Source organism: Stegostoma tigrinum, chromosome 10 (genome assembly GCF_030684315.1).
Source record: "Stegostoma tigrinum isolate sSteTig4 chromosome 10, sSteTig4.hap1, whole genome shotgun sequence".
Classification (NCBI taxonomy): domain Eukaryota; kingdom Metazoa; phylum Chordata; class Chondrichthyes; order Orectolobiformes; family Stegostomatidae; genus Stegostoma; species Stegostoma tigrinum.
The window spans coordinates 77669212-77686651 of record NC_081363.1 but is presented as its reverse complement, the minus strand read 5'-3'; the positions used below and the strand labels follow the sequence as shown (position 1 = coordinate 77686651).

Here is a 17440-nt window from a genome sequence, read left to right as displayed (position 1 = left end):
TGTGCAGCACAGACATAAACCATTCCATCTAACTCATCCATGCTGCCCAAGTTTCCCAAACTAAACTAGTCCCATTTGCCTGCATTTGGTCTATATCCCTCTAAACATTTCCTATTCAAATATCTTTTAAATGTTGTAACTAAACCTGCAATTATTACTTCCTCGGGCAGTTCATTCCATGTACCAACCACCCCCTGTGTGAAACATTTGCCTCTCAGGTGCCTTTTAAATCTTTCTCCACTCACCTTAAAAATATGTCCTCTACTTTTGAACTCCCCACCCTAGGAAAAGACCTTTGCTATTCACCATGTCTATATCCCTCATGATTTAATAAACCTATGTAAGGTCACCCCTCAACCTTTTACACCCCAGTGGAAAAAAAAGTCCCAGCCTATCTTTATAGCTCAAAACCCACCAGCCTTGGCAACATACCAGGAAATCTTTTCTGAACCCTCTCCAATTTAATAATATTCTTCCTAGAACAGGGTGACCAAAACTGTACACAGTATTCCATATAAGGGGTAGCAGAGACAGTAAGAACTGCCGATGCTGCAGTCAGAGATAACATAGTGTGGAGCTGGAGGAACACAGGAGGCCAGGCAGCATGTAGAGGAGCAGGAAAGCTGACTTTTCGGGTTGGCACCCGTTCTGAAGAAGGGTCAGATTTCCTGCTCCTCTAATGCTGCCTGGCCTGCTGTGTTCCTCCAGCTCCACACTCCATATAAGGCCTCAGCAATGTCCTGGACAACCACAACCTGAAGTCCCGACTCCTATACTATGTGGTCTGAGCTAGATCATCTGTTTTTAACTGAACGGGGAGAGAGGGATCAACACCTGAGGATAATCTTTAGAGAAGGGATCTTTTAAGTCCAGGTTTCATGTGCAAGACCTCTCTGGCAGTCTGTCAGTACTGCACTAGGTGTGACAGTCTGGTGGGTCTGCTCAAACTTGTGCAGAAACGGATCGAATCCATGAAGACAGAAGGCCACCACTGAATCACAAAGCAACCGGAACAGTATAGGTTAAACAGCAGCAACTAGCCTGTTGATTCGGAGTGACAGATGAAGCCGTCGGGATTTAAGCTAGAATGCGCCTTACTCCTAAAATTCAAAAGTCTTTTTGTGTTAACGTCATCGTTGCAAAGTGACAATGTGCCTGTGATAAGTAGCCGAAAAAGACGGCGTGGGATTTCAAGATGATAAAATGTGAGGCTGGATGAACACAGCAGGCCAAGCAGCATCTCAGGAGCACAAAAGCTGACGTTTCGGGCCTAGACCCTTCATCCCACGGCGTGGGATTTGTTCGTTTAAGAATTTGCAAACCCAAAACACATGACCGAATTGACCCTGCGTTCTCATTGGTGGAAGCTGTGACGACTGCATGTTGCAGAGAGATGTTTGGAGGAGGAAGTGCGGAGTGAAGGTGCGATTGGATACACGGCCCCTGCTTAGCTCCACTGGCGGCCGGATACATTTTGGAATTCTGATACACGACCTTCTCTTCGGATACTCCCCTGTGTCTGCCATGGATACAATGTGAATGTCGGTCTGTGCTGCTAATCGGGCGATCGCTTCACACGGAGGTAAGTTTCAATCCTGGCTTTTCTTTGTCACTTTCAGCTGGGCCTGGTCAATTTCAGGACAGTCAATTTCAACATGAAATCCGGATTGCATCGGCTGATTAGTTTGAGCTCGGCCTGTTTTTGCGGGAACCTAGGCAGTTTCAGGATGGTCAATTTTTAGCTCGGTTTCAGTTGCCATTTGATTGCTGCTGGCCCTTTTCCGGGTCACTGCAACAGAGGGGACGGTGGAGAGGAGGAGACTGAATTAAAACCAGCCGAGTGTGCCTGGATAGATTAATCTGGAGAGCCTGTCAGTGTTATTGCAAACAAACCCTCCTGGGTGTTTCAGGCAAAAATCAGTAAAATCAAAACTACATTGAGTAATATCACCTCGGTGAGAGAAAGTTTTTTTTATTATTTCGCAACCAGGGCAATGTTTCGATCCAGATCATAGCACACATACTTTAACAACCATTTTTAAATGGCGATCGGATCTGTTCTCAATTTCCAAAATTGCGTTCGAATAGGGAGCCTGATTACCACCTTTTGTGTGCTTGAAAAGGGTTCCTCAACCTCAGGCTAGCTCAAAGGATTCAGTTGCTCAGGGAGTTTGAGATACGCTCTTAGGTTGTGCCCTGTCCGCCTGCAACTCTTATTGTCTTGGTACCCAGTCGCTTTCTTAAACTTCCTCTTCCCCCCCCCCCCCCCCCCCCCCCCATCAAACAAAATGTAACAACAAGAAAAAAAAATGACCAGCCTTCGCCTCCTGATTCACTTGTCTACTCTGCTGATTGGGCCGGGGGCGAACTTTGGTGTTTGGGGTGGGGTTGGGAGGAGGGAGACTAAACGAGATATCTCCCTACCAAACCTGGGAGTATTTTGACAGCTAACGGTATGTGTGTTTTTCGCCAGAGACGATTAAAAAAAAAACTTTCCGGGGGGGGGGGGGAATCTTCGCCAAACTTCCCTGCTTGCACCAAAAGCTTTTGCCTAAGTTTTAGACGAGGTTGCCAGTGCCAGAGGAAGACGAAGAGCCTGCTAGAGATCACTAAAGCCCACATATTGTGGGTGCCCTGAGACAACACAGGCCCCGTCCAATGCGCCAGCTCTCAAACTGGGTTGGCTGTCAGTATTGGAGGGTGTTGATCCTTTTAAAGGCAATAGGCCAATAATTCTGTGGAAAGAGGGTCACATGAACGCCTTCAGGATCCACCCACCCACGGACTGACAGAATCTACAGCCATTTTCAGGTTAAAGAATCTTGTTGAAATCTCCGATTCAGAGCTGTTAAACTGGGTCTTTTTTTTAAAACAGAACAAAGTAGAACAGTTTCTAAGTGGAAAATCCTCACAGTTAGTCAGAGAGGAGTCAGGAGAATAACAAGTTGTATTTATCCAACATCTTTGAAGATCTCTTGGCTTCACAAACACATAGTTGTGAGGTCTTTAATGTTGGAACAGCAGCCAATTTGCACACACTCAGGCTAACATCAACGTAGTGGTGATCAGATAATCTGGTAAATGTTGTTCAAGCAATCTGGCAATGCATTCCTGTCCTTTTGGGATCTCTCACATCTACCTAAGAGATCAACAAGGACCAAAACCAGAATTTGCTGGAGAAACTCAGCAGGCTCTCGCAGCATCTGTGAATAGAAGATAGAGTTTACGGCTTGGCTCCAATGACCCCGCCCCCCTGCCAGCATCAGTAAGAAGCTCAGTTTAACTTCACACCTGAAACGTGGCACCTCTGCCAGTACAGCATTTGCTCAGTACTGCATTGCGAGAGTTAGTGAATTTAGGGGCTTAACTCACTGGACACCCAACATAGAACTACAGAGAGATACAGCATGGAATCAAACCCTTCGGTCCAACTCATCCACGTCGACTAAATATCCTAAATTAATCGAGTCCCATTTGTCAGCATTTGGCCCATATCCGTCTAAACCTTCCCTATTCATGCACCCGTCTAGATCCTTTTGAATGTTGTAATCGTACCAGCCTCCACCACTTCCTCCCGGCAGCTCATTTGATAAACACACCACCCTCTGTGTGAAAAAGTTGCTGCTTCAGTCCCTATTAAATCTTTCTCACCATAAACCTATGCCCTCTAGTTTTGGACACCCATACCCTGAGGAAAAAGAGCTTGGCTATTCATCCGATACGTACCCTTCATGATTTTATAAACCTCCACACTCCTCAACCTCTGATGCTCCAGGGAGAATAGCCCCAGCCTATTCAGCCTTTCCCTGTAGCTCAAACTGTCCATCTCTGGGAACATACAGCTTTGAGGTGAGTGTTTCACCTACAGAACCAAGGCTGGAGCCTCTCATTAAACCGGTGTGTGCCTGTGGAATGGGTGTAAACTCTTCACCAGAATGGCAGAACGGGAGTGGCGAGTGACACTGAGGTTCGGTCAGATTTGCACAGTGCTGATTGTTGAAAGCTGTCATTTAATTTGCCGCAAGTTTCTGCGATATCGAGGTGGTCACACCGAACAGAGAATGTGATTTCTTGGGTTGGAGGAAGTGCTGTATTATTTGAGGAAGAATGACTTTGTATGTTGGGGCAAAGTTGAGGAAATGGAACTTTTTCAATGATGCAGATCAGGAGCACAGAGGCATTTAACATTATGATGGATTAGTACCTAGACTAGAGTGACTAAGTGCTTAATGACCAGTGGGGCCACACTGGACCAAAGGACCTCTTAGTTTTTTCCAATGCTGTAAGATTCCATGACTCTAAGGTAAATAAAACAGACCCTTTCCAGTAGCTAGTTCAAGAATAAGGGGACGTCAGATTCAATGCAAAATGCAAAATGCATAAAGAAATGTGAAAAGGATAGGATTAGCACTGATGTGGGGCCCAAGTGCTAACACGGAAGGTATTGTAAGAATTGTCTATTTTCATGTACTTTCTATTTGTTACATGCTTTATTGTACAAATGTTTTTCACCATGACTCACTGTCAGTAGTGAGAAGTGCAGTTGATTTTTCTTTTCCCGCAGCTCTGGAAGACTGAAGCCTTTCTCATGCCCACTTTTTGCTGGAAGCCTTTGACCAGTGTCACTGATAGTGCCAAACTCTGATAAGGTTGATGCCATTGAATTCAGAGGCTGGTCAAGCCTGCAGATTTACTGAATTAGTATTGCTTAGTACTCCAACCACAGGATATTCACCCACTGAGTTAGTTCAGTGGCTGGTTGGATCTGGCTTCCCAATGCTGGCAGTCTGTAAAATCTTCTGGTCTTTGCGGTGAACTCCTTTATGACACGCAGCAGTAAAGTTTCCAATTTTTCTTTTCAAGGGCATCTTGAGAAATTGATGCAGCCATAACACCTGTTTCCTGTCACTGTTTTGGCATAATGCTCTAATTTTAACATCAAACACACCCCAGGACAGTTATTGCATGGATTAGATATAGAGTGAAGCTTCCATTAATTGACACAGACCCATTGAATACTCCATCAAACTTCTGAGACCGCACAAGTTAGACACTAAGCAGCATCTATACCGTCACATCATTCCCAGGTCAGATGCATCATGAATTCAATACAGTCAGCCTCTGACCTGTCTTTAGATGCTTTCTGATGCTAACAATTTGGCACAAATGTATGCTGAATTAGGATTTGTGTGTCCTAGGGATCAGCATTACTAGTAACAGAGCTTAGATTTTCTCGCAATGTTTATCCAATTCTACCTTCTGGTTCTGCCTTACATTTTTATTTGAATGTCATGCTGAGGGAATCTCACTGAGGAACCTGGCTCGTCAGAGCCCAATCTGTCCCTGGGTGGGTCGAGTTTAGTCTCCTATTGGAATTAATTTTGCGTTTTGGTGAAAGTGATTTCGATTCTTAGGAAAATAAGTTGGATTGTTCGTTTTTATAAATTTTAACAGAAAAGAAATTCCCCAGCTAAACCCCGGCTGGGCTGTGCCGTGGGAAGCCTCTGAGATTTACAAAGCAGAACAGACAGTTTCACTTCAAGTGGTTACTCATACTTTGTGTAGGCTGTAGTTGTGCCCACGTCATATCTAATTGTGTCTTAATCACCATCCCTCCCTCTATTCCTGGTTCTTGCATGTTGCAACCTTTTTTTTTATGTCTGTGAAATCCTCCTTGAATTTTTGTTGTGTAAAAGCAGCTGTTCCCTAGGCACCAATTTTGGAGCTTTTACTGTGTGTTTTTTGCCCTCCTACACCCCAATCTTGTGGCTGTGCTTGTTCAAAGTAAGGAAGTATTTTAAGTGTTGCTTTTCACAATGTCCTGATATGCTGTATTGCCACTTATGTAATTTTTGAATTGTTTGAGGATTGAACATTGGCTGGAGTGCCTTGAAAGCTTTGCCTGCACTTCGAACAATGCCGTGGAATCTCTTCTGCCCACCTGAGAGCGCGGAGTGTGTCAGTTTAATGTGACACTCCCTCGGTTACTGTACTGAAGTGATTGGATAATGAGTTGCCTTTCAACATGACTTTTGTACCTACAGCCTTCTGACTCAGTGTTGTTGCCTGAACAAAGATTGGCAATTAAGATAAAGATTTGGAGGTTTGCACAACAGAAAACTTAATTGCCTTTAACTCAATTCATGGGATGTAAGCCCATCCCTAATTGTAGTTGCTGGAGTCACATGTAGCCAGACCAAACAAGATGGAAAATTTCCTTCCCTAAAGGACATTAGTGAACCAGACATAGTACGAACTGCAGATACTGAGATAGCAAGATGTAGAGCTGGGTGAACACAGCAGGCCAAGCAGCAGAGGAGCAGGAAGGTTGATGTTTCGGGCCTAAGGGTCTAAGCCTGAAACTTCAGCCTTCCTGCTCCTCTGATGCTGCTTGGCCTGCTGTTATCTTAGTGAACCAGATGTTTGTTTTTCCTAACAATTGACAATAGTTTCATCATCATCATTACACTCCATTTCAGATTTTCGTTGAATTAAATTTTCACCATTTGCAGTGATCGGATTTGAACCTTGGTATCTGGAACTTCAACCTGGATGTCTGGATTAAATAGTTGGGTCCTACGGCTGATATTAACACTGCTTGGTTAAGGGACGACATAGGGCTATCAGCCCTGGTTGATGCAATCCTGGCAACTTTATCACATGGTCTGCTGTCTTCAATCGTCCCAGTCCTGCTTTCCTGCCAGTGGTTATCTCTCATGTTCATCTGAAATGCATCCTGCCTTCCCATTGGCTGGTTGTGTAGACTCTGTTAATTTGGTCTTTTTTTTTTATATAACAAATCTTCAATTTTTGTATAACCAGCATGACCAAAAGCATTCAAAGAAAGCAAAGTCATTTGGTGTTTTTATTAAATGACTGCTTTATTTACATACAGGCTCTTTGTAGCATAAAGGATTCAGCTTTCATTTTTGGAAACTCCAGCACAGTTCTGGAGAATTCACAACCCTTAAATGTGCGCTCCACAAACTCAGTTATAACAGTTAGATTCATTGTGCTGTATGTGTGTGTTTGCCTCAAAGAGGGCAGCAATGAACTCACAGGTGGGGCTATCAATGTGATGTGGGAGGTAACAGGAGGTGAGTCTAAGACTGGAAACATTTGAGGTTCTGATTGGCATAATAGTGAGTCCTTTTGTCACCTCTGCAATATCACCAACCCTTATCGCAAACAAACACCCTATAGCCACCTCTTGATATTTTTAGAGTCCACCTTAACAATGTCCTACCCTCAACTTTAATTTCTTGACCATTATCATCCTCACTTCTTATTTAATCAGTCCTACCTCCGCACTATCACCAACTTCCTCTTTATTCCTTGCTTTTCTTGTCAACTCTGCTGCGTCCAGCTCTTATCAGTTCTGATGAAATGTCTGGAATTGAAATGCTAATTGTCTCTTCCAAAAAGAGGTTTAGAGAGGAATTGCAAAGCTTAGGACCTAGGCAGTTGAAGGCACAGTAGCCAGCACTGAGGCTAAGGAGATGGGGGTGAAAAAGAGACCTTTTTGGGCAACCACTGAACTGAAGGAGGGTGCAGTGATATGTGGCATGTGCCTGTGGATGGATTTGAATGCGAGTGAGAGCTTTATAAGCAGGTGTTTCAGGACTGGGAGCTAAGGAAAGGCATTAAGTTGAGAGGTGATGGATGAGTGGGACCAGTCATGAGATAACGTTGGGGTTGTGATGTTAGTGCAGCTTGTTGGTTTTCTGGTCATCCAGCTGCATATAAATATTTGAATATTCGCTCACTGTAGCTCCGTGAGTCCTGAACAAAGTGACAGTTGAAATCAGAGGCTGTTGCTGTATGAGCCAGCTGTAGCTCAGTGGTAGCACACTGGATGCAGGTCACACACCAGATACTTAAGTATTTAATGTAGCTGACCTCCCAAAGCAATTCTGAGCGAGGACTGCATTTGTTTGGAGGTGTTGTCATACATTCAGCTGAGGCTCCATCTGTTCTCTCAAGTGGGCATCAAGAATTCCAGGCACTATTTTGTGAAAAAAAAACTACAGAGGTTTGACGAATATTTATGACATAAGCTGATAAACAACCAAAACAGATTGTCTAGTCGTGATTGTGTGGCTGTATGTAAGAATTTTCTGTCTGCTGATTGATTTGCTGTTTTATTTTGTGGCTTTGTAGCAGTGATTACACTTCTGATTTGGCTTTGGGACATACCATAGTCTTGTAAAGTCAGATATGATTATATTTTTCTTCCTTTTGGTTTTGGACTTAACTGGTACTTTAAACTTTTCTGTTTTCTTTCTCCCATCCCTTCCTGGCACAGTTTGAAACTTCTGGAGAATCGCCATAGTCACTTGGGCTGAAAAATGTGCAATGGGATGGTTGGGTGGAAGATTTGCAGGCCATACCAAGTAACATTGCTTTTGCTGGTCTTCTTCACTTGCATATCCAAAGGATTGGCGTCAACTGGTAAGTCTTGAGATCTCGTCATCTTTTGGGGCCAGGCAGTCATTCTGAGCCTCTTCCTGTAGGAGTGACATTGGATCCAGAACAAGAATGTGCATTTTATTTATTTCCATGTGAGTTTTTCAAGACAACGCCAGCCTGGGTCGACGAGGTTAATGGTATAAAAACCAAAAGAACTGCGGATGCTGTAAATCAAGAACAAAAACAAAGTTGCTGGAAAAAAGCTCAGCAAGTCTGGCAGCATCTGGGAAGGAGAAAACAGAGTTAACATTTCTGTTCCGGTGACCCTTCCTCAGAACTGGCCAGTTTGGATCAGTGGTGAGCTGGACATTGTTTGGAATGTGCCTACGCCAGGGTGGTGTGGTGGGCAAGGGACATGTTGAAGTGCCCACCCCTTTGGGGACTGCAATAGGAGTGGTTTCCCTACCCACTGAGATTTGGCCCAAACATGAGTGTATGTTGTGGAGGAAAGGAGGAGGGAGATGTGTGCCCATTAATCGGGGAGTCTCAGTCAGTTTAAGGTGAATCTTAACACAGAGCTAAAACATCCAGGGACAACAAAATCTGAGGTCGTATGCCAAACCTTTTGAGTCTGTTACCTTTTGAGAAACAGCTAAAGCCCAGGGGCCACCTCAAGCCCCAACATCTCTCTGCTTCAGAAAGACCAAAAACAAATAGCTGGAAGCTCAGCTTAAGCCAAAGTATGTCTAGTATCACTTCACTTTTATATTGGTGAAATCTCCCCTTCCATTGAGCATGGCTCCTCCCAATTTTTTCAGTGTTAATTGATACGAGACATCTGCCAAAGGAAGAAATTGTGGCCTTTACTTGGCGTCTGTATGATAATTTATTTTCAACAATAGATGGGAAAGATCATTTCGACTATAGGCTGGCTTTGCTACAGATTTGGGCTGCTACAAGCCTTGTGCGTGCAGCACTGAGGTGACTGGCTAGATTACAAGGAGACAGTGGTTCAGAGTGCACTTCGGCCTCTTCCTTTGACAGAATAGCTCTGGCTGGGTGCTCCGTAGGGAAAAGGGATGGCCTGCAGCAGGCTTGGTTACACCTGAAGGAATCTCCGTGGTGACTTGTTCGCTGTGCTGATGGCACGGAATGTTTCAGTCAGTCTTGCATAAACCTTTCAACTGCTGGGCTGTTTTCACAGTTACACGGATTTACAACTGGGGAAGGGGTGTCAGCTTTCACACACCCCCCTCAATGCCCACCAGCAAGCTGTGCTGGTGAAGCTGTGATTCGATCTGCCCTGAATACCCAGAATTTACTTCAGAGGATGAGCCTGGTTGCCGTTGCTAGGAGATGGGTTGCACAGTCGAGCCCTGTTTATCTTTGCAGACGTCTTGCATTGCCGCCTATCATCACACAAGCAGCCCTTCAGGCCACGTGACTCCTGTGCGAGGGCTCTGCCTTCTCCGTTGTCGTGATGCTGCTGGTTTTATAGGGCAAACAGAGGCTTTTTTTTTTGTTAAACACTTCCTGAGTGTTTTGACTGATAGAAGCGCTTGCCGTTCAATTCAGAGAATATGCTTCATTCAGGGAGCTCCACTTTAGGTTAAACTCTGATCCCTGAAGAAGGCTTACCCTTGGTCACATACTACCCATGTTATAAAGCCAGCCTATCAGGCTGGGAAGTCCAGTTTGGCTGAATTTGACCTGACCAGCTACCCCCACACTCTTCCCTAATGTTCACCTGACACGTCCATTCCCGCATGTTGATGGAAATCAAAACCGCCCTCCTCGTTATTCCGCTGGCAGACACCAGTCAAATGGTCATTTGCCCCCATTGATAATGCTGTTGTAATTAACAGACTTCTCTCTTACAATCTCATGAGTGTCCTGGGGATTAATTTGCCTTCCTGGAGAGTTAGCAGCCTAAGGGAAAGTGATTAATTGTCTTTGCAGATGCTTAACTTCCATTATTGTTTCAGAGCGATTTGGTTTATCTGGCTGCTGGCTTTTAGTTTGTGCTGTATCAGTTGACTCTTTCAGAACACCGCTGGGCAAATGTACAACTAAGAAAGCAGTTTGATGCGAGAGGAATTCTGGATCAAGTTAAGAAAATATGCTGTGCATCCTCTATTCTAGGTATTGGTTGGAGAGTGTCCACAGTGTAAAAATAAATCAAAGATTAACATCAGGCACCTTTTTTGCAATGTTATGATAACATGAAGTGCTGGACGACGAATGAAATACAGTTTTAAATGCAGTCACTGTCATGATGTTGCAAAAAGTAGCTGCACAGCTAGGTCCCAGAAACAGTGGTAATTGCAGAATGATTTGGTGTTGATGAATTTTGTCCAGGGTTCCATCGATACTTTTATATGGCATTGTGGCATCTTTTTCTGGCAACTTGAAAGGGCACATGGGCCTGGTGTTTAACAGTGCACCTGAAAAAAAGAAGTGCAAGACAGTGCTGTACTCCCTCAGCACTGCACCGGGTGAGTTATCAAGGATCAGGTGCTTCAGTTCCTGGAGTGGGCCAGATCTGCTGCCTGGGTACTTACTATTGCGATGCAATGTGGCACTGCCACCAAATGAGGCACTTGGTGACCAGAAGCATGTTGTGCAATCCAGGCTGAGAAAACAGGAACTCTGAAGGGAAGTGCAGATATTTCTGCCGAGAATTGGACACTGTCAGATGTGACGATGACTTCCCATTGCTGAAATGAATCAGTAATTAGAACGAGTTCTTCTATTCCTTGATTGAGTGTCCCAAAGTTCAGTATGTTTAATACCCACATAGTGTATTGACTGACAAAAGCACATGCCGTTCAGTTCACAGAATCTGGTTTAATCAGGGAGCTGTACTTTAGTTTAAACTCTGATCCCTGAACAAGACTTACCCTCGTCACATACTACTCATGTTTTGAGGCGAAAGATTGTCGGACCTCTCTCTTTTATTTTTAGTTTAGTTGGAATTGGATAATCTCGCTGAAAAAAACACTAAGAGGAGGGTGGTTCTGGGAACTGAAGGGACAGACAACACCAATAAACGAAAAAGGAAGGTTCTAGAATGACAGAATTGTTAAAAAGATTCACTATGGAAGGTATTGAATGGTGATATAACGGGTTGTAAAATCTACCTGTTGAACATCTGAATGATGTGGCATCTGTCATGTGATCAACTTCCAGACCCAAAAGCCTTTACCTATTGATGTTACTTTTGTTATCTCTACATTTGGTGTAGTCATTTGATGGGTTTGTTTAAAACAGTTGAACCATGTAGCACAGTGGACAGCCAGTCAGCCCATTTACCTGTGCTAGCTCTTTTAACAACTCTATCTCATATGTCCCTTGTTCTGTCTGCTGTTTGAACCTGTCCTTTTTCTTCCAAGCATGTATCCAGGCCCTTTTTTTGAATATTGCTCTTGAATGTGCATCGATTACTCTTTTAAGCAGTACAGTGCAAATTATTATAACTTGCTGTTAAATGCAACCTTTCACTACCCTTTTGTTCCTTTGCCAATTATCTTGAATCATATTTCCGCTGGTTGCTAACCATCCTGTCACTGGAAATGAAACATGGAATCTCTGCAGTGTGGAAGGAGGCCCATCAAATCAATACCAATCCTCCAAAGAGCATTCCACCCAGATCCAACCCACTATCTTATCCCCAGGGCCCCATGTTTACCATGGCTAATACACCCAACCTGCACATCTTTGGACTGTGGGAGGAAACACAGGGACAAGGTGCAAACTGCACAAAGACAGTTGCCTGAGGCTGGAATCGAACCCAAGTTCCTGGTGCTGTGAGGCAGCGGTGCTAGTTGCTGAGCCACTGTGCCAGTGCTAGTTTCTCTATATTGACTCTCTTCAAACATTGTATAATTTGAGCACTTTTATTCCATCCCCCTTGTCCTCCAGTACTACAAGGTGAACAAGCCCAGCTGCTCTAGTCTCTCCACATGACAGAACAGCACAGGGTAAAACAAATAGGCAGCTGATAGTTTCCTGAATATATTTTAAAGTCCAGGAAGACTAAACTTCACTGAATAGCTAGCAACCATTGTGTTATCAAGGTTTGCATACCTATCATTCTTTAGGAAGGTTTCCTGTCCCTGGCATTTTTTTAAAAAAAAGCAACAATGTATTTGGTAAACCAACATATAATACTTTGCAGCTTGTAACATTTTCTGTGCCGGTCCTTCAACTGCGCTGCTCTAAGACACTTGTCCTGGCTTTTGTTGCCTCTAGACTTGACGTTTCCAACCCTCTTGTTGGTTAGCATCTCCTACAGCCCGTAAACCTGAACTCTTTCGTCTAGACCCGAAATGTCAGCTTTCCTGCTCCTCTGATGCTTCTTGGCCTGCTGTGTTCATCTAGCTATACACCTTGTTGTCTCCTTCAGTCTCTGTTACAGATCCTGAGTCAATGAGCCCTCTTCACCACTTACTCACTCACCTACTGCTCCATTGATACCTGCAGCTTAGAATTCTCATCCACATCTCTGCCTGATGTTGTCCTTATTTCTAAGCTCCACAGCCCTTTGTGCTCCTCCAATAATGGTGTCTTTCTATGTCCCTGGTTTTGTTTGCCCTGCAGTTATCAGTCAGAGTTTCAGTGACCTCTCCCACACACCCCAAATTGCTCTGCCCCTCTCCCTACCCTCTTAGGCACTGTTTTTAAAAACCTGCACTTTGACCTAGGCTTTGACTGTCTCTCCAGTTGTGGTTCAGCAACAAATGTTTGCCTCAGCCTGTGATGCACCTTGGGCTGTTTTGCTACATTTCAAGTTGATTAAGTTGCAGGTTGTTGTTGAAAGAGAACGGAACTGCTGATAATAAAATGGGGTGAGGGGGAGTGGAGATAGAATCCGTGCCATGTTTGGGCCCTTTGAGAGATTACAGATGTCTGCGATGTTTTTCGTTGGGTTGGGTGTAGACAGGAAACTGCGGTCCTTGACTAACACAACAACAGTGTGTTTGAGCCATGCAAATATCCAACTGGGACCTCTATTTTTTTGGTGTGTGTGTGGTTCCAGGTGAGGATGTGGTTATGGTACTGATACTATGAACGATTAGTGCATTGGTGGAAAAAGATAAATTTTTAAAATGGTAATGCGCTATTGGAGCACTCAGACTGGTGTTTCATGACAATACTGCTCACCCACGAATTGAAAGCAACTAGGATTGAACAATCAATGTTGTCCACGACCCCAGAAGGAACTGAAGGAAGTCATTACTGTGATGGCAAAAATCCAAGTCCATTCCAGTTTCACTCCATGCAAGGCCTTGTTTGTAACCAGGATTTAACCCCCATCAGAGTTTCATCCTCCAACTTTCCCATGGCGACATTGAGCCGACTGTCAGAGGATCATTCCAAGGGAAGCCAGATAAACAGAAAGGGATACCAGGGTTTGTTGTGTATGAGGACCACCAGAAATACCGGAATAAACCAAATGACCGCAATGGCATGTAAATTCGAAGTAATTCCATTTAAAGATAAGGTAGCTTACATGACTCCCTCAGCTACTTTGTCACAATGAGTTTCTGCATTCTGACCAGTCTGTGTGAAGACATTTCTCCTGAGTTCCTCCTTGGTTTATTAACGTCTATCTTAGACTTAACAGCCTCCTAAGTCTGGCTTTCCCCCACAGTGGAAACATCATCTCTGTGCCTGCCCAATTTTTGATCTCTTTTAAACATTGCTGCTGAGTCACTTCCCTCTTCATGTATCTCAAACAGATTTCCAGACAGTCCTATCATTGCTGATCCCACCATCCTCTCCATAATGGCACCCTCCTCCTTCTGTTGCCTGTACATCCTTGCTGTAGCCATAAATCTCAAAGGATGACTTTCACCAATGGCAGTCATTCCTTCCTTTAAATAGGTCCTAGAATTTAAAGTTTCCTTTCTAATTCTTCTCTGACTCCCCACTTGTAACCTTTTGGTCAGTTAGAGCAATAAGCACGGGAAAACACCCTTCAGTCCAACTCATCCACGCCGACCAGATATTCTAAATTAATCTAATCCCACTTACCAGCATTTGGCCCATATCTCTATAAACCATTGCTATTCATGTACCCATCCAGACACCTTTTTAATTGTTCTAATTGTACTAGCCTCCACTACTTCCTCTGGCAGCTCATTCCATACATACATCACTTTCTGTATGAAAAGGTTGCCCCTTGGGTCCCTTTCATTTCTTTCCCCTCTCATCTTAAAGCTATTCTAGCTCTTGACTCCCCCCAACCCCTGGGAAAAGACCTTGCCTGCTCACCCTATCCATGCCCCGCATGATTTTATAAATCTCTATAAGGGCATCCCTCGCCCCAGGGAAAATAGCCCCAGTCTATTCAGCCTCTCCCTATAGCTCAAACTCTCCAACCCTGGCACCATCCTTGTAAATCTTTTCTGAGCCCTTTCTAGTTTCACAACCCCTTTCCTATAGCAGGGAGACTGGAATTGCATGCAGTATTAAAAAGTGGCCTAACCACTGTCCTCTTCAGCTGTTACATGACCTCCCAAGTCCTGTACTCAATGCAGTGACCCATAACTGCATAAGACAGAGGAGCAGAAATAGTTAATAAAAACCGAAAGAACTGCGGATGCCATAAATCAGGAACAAAAACAAAATTGCTGGAGAGGCTCAGCAGGTCTGGCAGCATCTGTGAAGGAATAAACAGAGTTAATGTTTCGGATCTGGTGACCCTTCCTCGGAACACAGAGCAGAAATAATTGTTGTACCACTTTGTTTGTGTGGTGTCAAATTTGTACCTGATTGTGCTCCTCGGAAGTGCTTCTGCATCTTTTACTGATGGAAGGACATGACAAGAGTGAAAGCTTTCGGTCTGACCAACATACCCAAGTCCAATTTAACATTACTGCTTTATAATTCCACAGTTTTTGCTCTGACGAATTTTATCCTTGGCAAGAAAGCGCTGTCTGTAATCACTGCTCCCTGAAGGGAAGCTGAAACCATTAGTTTGAATCTGTTTCTGTGTGAGCTGATATTGATACCTAGGCTGAGACCAAGAGTGGCTAAACCAGTTTGCTACAAAGACCTGTGCGTGTTTTTGTTTTGTTTTGCCGTTATTATTGAGTTTCTTTCAAATCGTCTTGAATGCTGTTTTCACCCTGGTTTTTGTTTGCTTTCATATAGCTGATAAATTGTTGGCTGCGTTGCCATAAGTTTCACTTGAGTAATCAGTTTTCACTGATACATGCCTCTGTAAAGAGAGTCGGTGGGCTGGTCAGCTGTGACATCCCTCAGACTGTGCTACACTCTCCATTTTGATTGACATATACTTGCTGGTGGAGGCCAAGGGGACACCAAACAACAACAACCAGGGGAAACTGGTGACATTTTTCTAGCCCAGCTTCCTCCCCCCACCCATGCCTGCAGTTGTGAAATGACGGACGCAGGAGGATCCATTGTCAGGGCCTGCAGGTTACAGACAGAGGGCTGTGGTGATGGTGGTTGAGGCTCCAAGTCACTGCATTTGTTTCCTCCAGACGGTGAGATGTGCCTAGTTCCCCGTGTAATGGGGATGTTAACTGCAGTGTGATTCTGTGGGTGAATTTTTTTGAGTGCAGAATGATGTGGAGAGCAAAATGGTTTCAGACTGGTGCAAAATCAGTTTGCAGTCAGGACCGAACATGTCTTAAAAGACTATACATAATTTTTGATCTGGCTGAAAACCTCTACCTGACATGTTCTGCTTGTACATGCCTGTTTCCCCTCCACGCCCCCCAACCCCACCACCCCCACCCCATGTCTCTCGCTCTCTCGCGCTCTCTCTCTGTTAATGGTGTTCGAACTGCTTTTCTGTGACAAAGAGTTGGGCAGGCTCACCACAAAATATAGAGCTTTTCTTCTAAGGCTTTGTTGGTCTCTGTCAATCTCTCTCTTTCTTTCTCTATCTTTCTCAAGTTTGGTCTCTGCCTTTTCAGTATCTGAGTGTTTCCTGCTTTCTTTCGGTCTGTCTGTGTCTCTCACGTACAGACTTTACTGCTCAACACTTCTCCGACATTTACCAAATAGTTTGGCCCTGGTTTGTCGTCTGGAGCAAGTCTCAGCCATTGGCCCGACGGTGCAGAAGTTGGAAGGTTCCCTTTTAGAATGATTGGCTGAAGAATTCAGGATCAGCCTACATCTTGAACTTCTCAAGGAAGTTGTGAATAAAGAGGGAGAAGTTGCTGGGACTTAGTTTATGAGAATCTGGATTACAAAATTGAAGACTGAAAAGAATACTGAAGCAGGCAGTATGAATGGCTTAGAGAAAGAACTGCGTGTGTTTCTGGAGGGGAATTGAAAGGCGATGGGCAAGGTGCCAGCTCGCTGCTTCAGCGATCTGCTGTCTCAACTGGTGCTGGTCGAGTTTTTTTCTTTCTTTCTGGCTGTACTTTTCTGAGATGTGAGTGAGAGCGGACTCTGACAATCATCCCCAATTGCTGTTGAATTGAGCTCCAGGCTCACGAGGCCATTGCAGAGCGCAGTAAAGAGTCAAACATGTTGCTGCTGGTCTGGAGTCACGTGTAGGCCAGACCAGGTGAAGGTGGCAGATTTCCTTCTGAGTTCATGAAAGCTGAGCTCACGAAAAGATCGGCCGTGATCTTATTGAATGGCAGAGCAGGCTTGAGGGGTCAGATGGCCTACTTCTGCTCCTATTTCTTACGTTTTTATCTATCCCAGCGGAGTCAGGAGAGTGGGATTAGAAACAATATTTAAATGTGTTGGACTTGAGAACTGAATCCAGTGAACAAAATGCCAGTGGTGTTGAATGTCTTTTCCCCCACCCCCATCCCACCTCACTCCTCACCCCTCCTCACTCCTCACCCCTCACCATAAGCCCCCCACCAAAAATAAATGGACTGGGGCACACAAGGCACTGAGTATCAGGAGTTAGATTGAGGCCCTAGTGGTCAACATACAAGATTTCGGGGCGCCGTTTTGACGAATAGCATGAGAGGTCATGTTCATGACCTAATCAATACTTCTCCCTCAATCAAGATCACTAAGACAGGTTTCCTCA

The 17440-nt window shown here is 44.4% G+C and overlaps 1 protein-coding gene across 1 annotated transcript in view; it reads left to right on the top strand.

Annotated features, from left to right (window-relative positions):
- Positions 1-1367: 1367 nt before the first annotated feature.
- Positions 1368-17440, top strand: part of LOC125455591 (sushi domain-containing protein 6-like) — a 47838-nt gene continuing 31765 nt past the window's right edge. The window contains exons 1-2 of the mRNA XM_048537749.2: positions 1368-1582; positions 8306-8451. Of these exons, the coding sequence (XP_048393706.1) occupies positions 8349-8451 (103 nt within the window). The 5' untranslated portion in view covers positions 1368-1582; positions 8306-8348. The remainder of the gene's footprint in view (positions 1583-8305; positions 8452-17440) is intronic.